Source organism: Trachymyrmex septentrionalis, unplaced genomic scaffold (assembly GCF_001594115.1).
Source record: "Trachymyrmex septentrionalis isolate Tsep2-gDNA-1 unplaced genomic scaffold, Tsep1.0 scaffold495, whole genome shotgun sequence".
In the NCBI taxonomy this organism is placed as follows: Eukaryota; Metazoa; Arthropoda; class Insecta; order Hymenoptera; family Formicidae; genus Trachymyrmex; species Trachymyrmex septentrionalis.
In genome coordinates, this window is record NW_017305667.1 from 1,170 (window position 1) to 3,182 (window position 2,013).

A 2,013-nucleotide genomic window follows, 5' to 3' on the forward strand; every position below is an offset into this window, starting at 1 on the left:
CCGGGGTTTCCTGCGTCCACCGGAGATAGAAAAAAACCTGGGGATCGAACGCCTCTGCACAGTGGTATTCTCTCACTAAACTTCGTAGCGCCTATTCGCGGCCTCCTAGTACGGCCTATTTGCGCTCCTGCGAACATTTTCTAATGCCTTTGCCACGATAATTACGAATGATTTAACGCTCGCGAACGAGAATGCACAATCGCCAATGGAACAGGTTGGTCGCTTTATTTAATCGCAATGCGGTGCACTGGAGTTGTTGGGAGAAATGGTATTTTGGCTCCTCTCTTTTGCAGTCCAAGATGGTAACACGAGCGATAGGGCGCTCTATAATAGCGCTTGCTCCCCGTTCGGACGGCGGCTGTGTGCTCGGTAGCGAGCCCACGACAACCTGGGACAGGAGAGCCTGGAGGCACTAGCGAACGTCCTCAGGCCGATGCAGATATGTAGGATAGCTTTAATGTAGGAGTGTTGCCTGTACCACACTAGTGATTGGAGATTGCGTCTGCATTCGCGTTTGCGCCTGCGATTATTTATCGACGAATCAGAAAAAAAGATGCTGGTGATTGCAATTCACGATTCCCGTTTAGACATCAGTCTATTTTTCATAATTGAGACGCACACGCAACCAATCGCAAAGCAACTTTGTAATCATGTGACTAGTTTATGTATCGAAACAAAAATTGAAGACAATACCTCTTGAAAAAATGTGAAATTTATAATTCAGTGTTGATGCAAATATATATATATTGTATATATATATTGGGTGGATCCATATATTCGTTCGCTTTTTGTTAGTAGTGCAAATTTTTTCCGAATATCTCCGGTTCTGGTTGCCTAATCGGGCAATCCAAATATGTTTTGGAAAGGTGACAGTCCGCTCTTTTCATCTGTCAAATTTGGTTTCATTGGCATTAGTTTTGTTTGTGCTATAGACCTGTGAACATGTCGGAGAATAAGGTGCATTTTCGGCACATTTTGCTTTATTACTTCAAGAAAGGCAAGCGAGCTGCGGAGGCCCACCGAAAGATATGCAGCGTATACGGGGACGATGCCTTAACAAAACGTGCCGCTCAGAAATGGTTTGCCAAATTTCGTTCCGGAGATACGAGTCTTGAAGATGGACCCCGCAGCGGTCGGCCCACCGAGGTTGATTCGAATGATATCAAGGCACTGGTTGAGCAAGACCGGACGCTAAAGGTGCGAGAGATTGCGGAGACACTTAAAATAGGTTATGGAACCGTACAAAGGCATTTGCAACAGCTTGGCTACGTGTCCCGCCTCGATGTTTGGGTGCCGCACAAGCTGACCGAGGAGAACCTGGCCAACCGCATATCCATCTGCAATTCACTTCTGAAGCGGCACGAAAGCGACCCGTTTCTCAAACGAATAGTGACTGGCGACGAAAAGTGGATCATCTATGACAACATAGTGCGCAAGAGATCGTGGGGAACCGCTGGCGAGCCGCCGAATGCCACCCCGAAGGCCGGCCTGCATCCGAAGAAGATTTTGCTATCCATATGGTGGGATCATCGTGGTGTGCTGTTTTACGAGCTGCTTCCTCAGGGAAAAACGATCGATTCGAAGATCTACTGCACGCAGCTAACGAAATTGAATCAAGCATTGCGACAGAAACGTCCAGAACTGATCAATCGCAAAGGTGTCATATTCCACCATGACAACGCCAGACCCCACACCGCAATAATCACTCAGCAAAAATTAGTGCAACTTGGCTGGGATGTTTTGCCTCACCCACCGTATTCACCAGACCTTGCGCCATCCGACTATCACTTGTTCCGGTCCCTGCAAAACTCCCTCAACGGGAAATCGTTCGCTGATCAGACAGCTGTGAAAACGTACCTCGACCGGTTTTTCGCCTCTAAGCCCCAGACCTTCTATGAGAGCGGAATAATGAAATTGTTGGAAAGATGGCAAGAGGTCATCAACAAAAACGGAGAATATATTATTGATTAAAATTCATCCTTTGTATGAAAAAAACTTGTTTCATTTTAGCCT

General features: G+C 46.7%; 1 protein-coding gene across 1 annotated transcript; it reads left to right on the forward strand.

Annotated features, from left to right (window-relative positions):
* The first annotated feature begins 767 nt into the window (after positions 1-767).
* On the forward strand, positions 768-2,013 carry LOC108751539 (histone-lysine N-methyltransferase SETMAR-like). Its single transcript, XM_018491774.1, has one exon. It carries the CDS (start codon positions 943-945, stop codon positions 1,969-1,971), a length of 1,029 nt encoding a protein of 342 aa, XP_018347276.1. The 5' UTR covers positions 768-942; the 3' UTR covers positions 1,972-2,013.

What these genes read in the sequence shown, in the direction of transcription:
- LOC108751539 (XM_018491774.1), top strand. Translation starts at nt 943, where the DNA reads ATGTCGGAGAATAAGGTGCATTTTCGGCACATTTTGCTTTATTACTTC.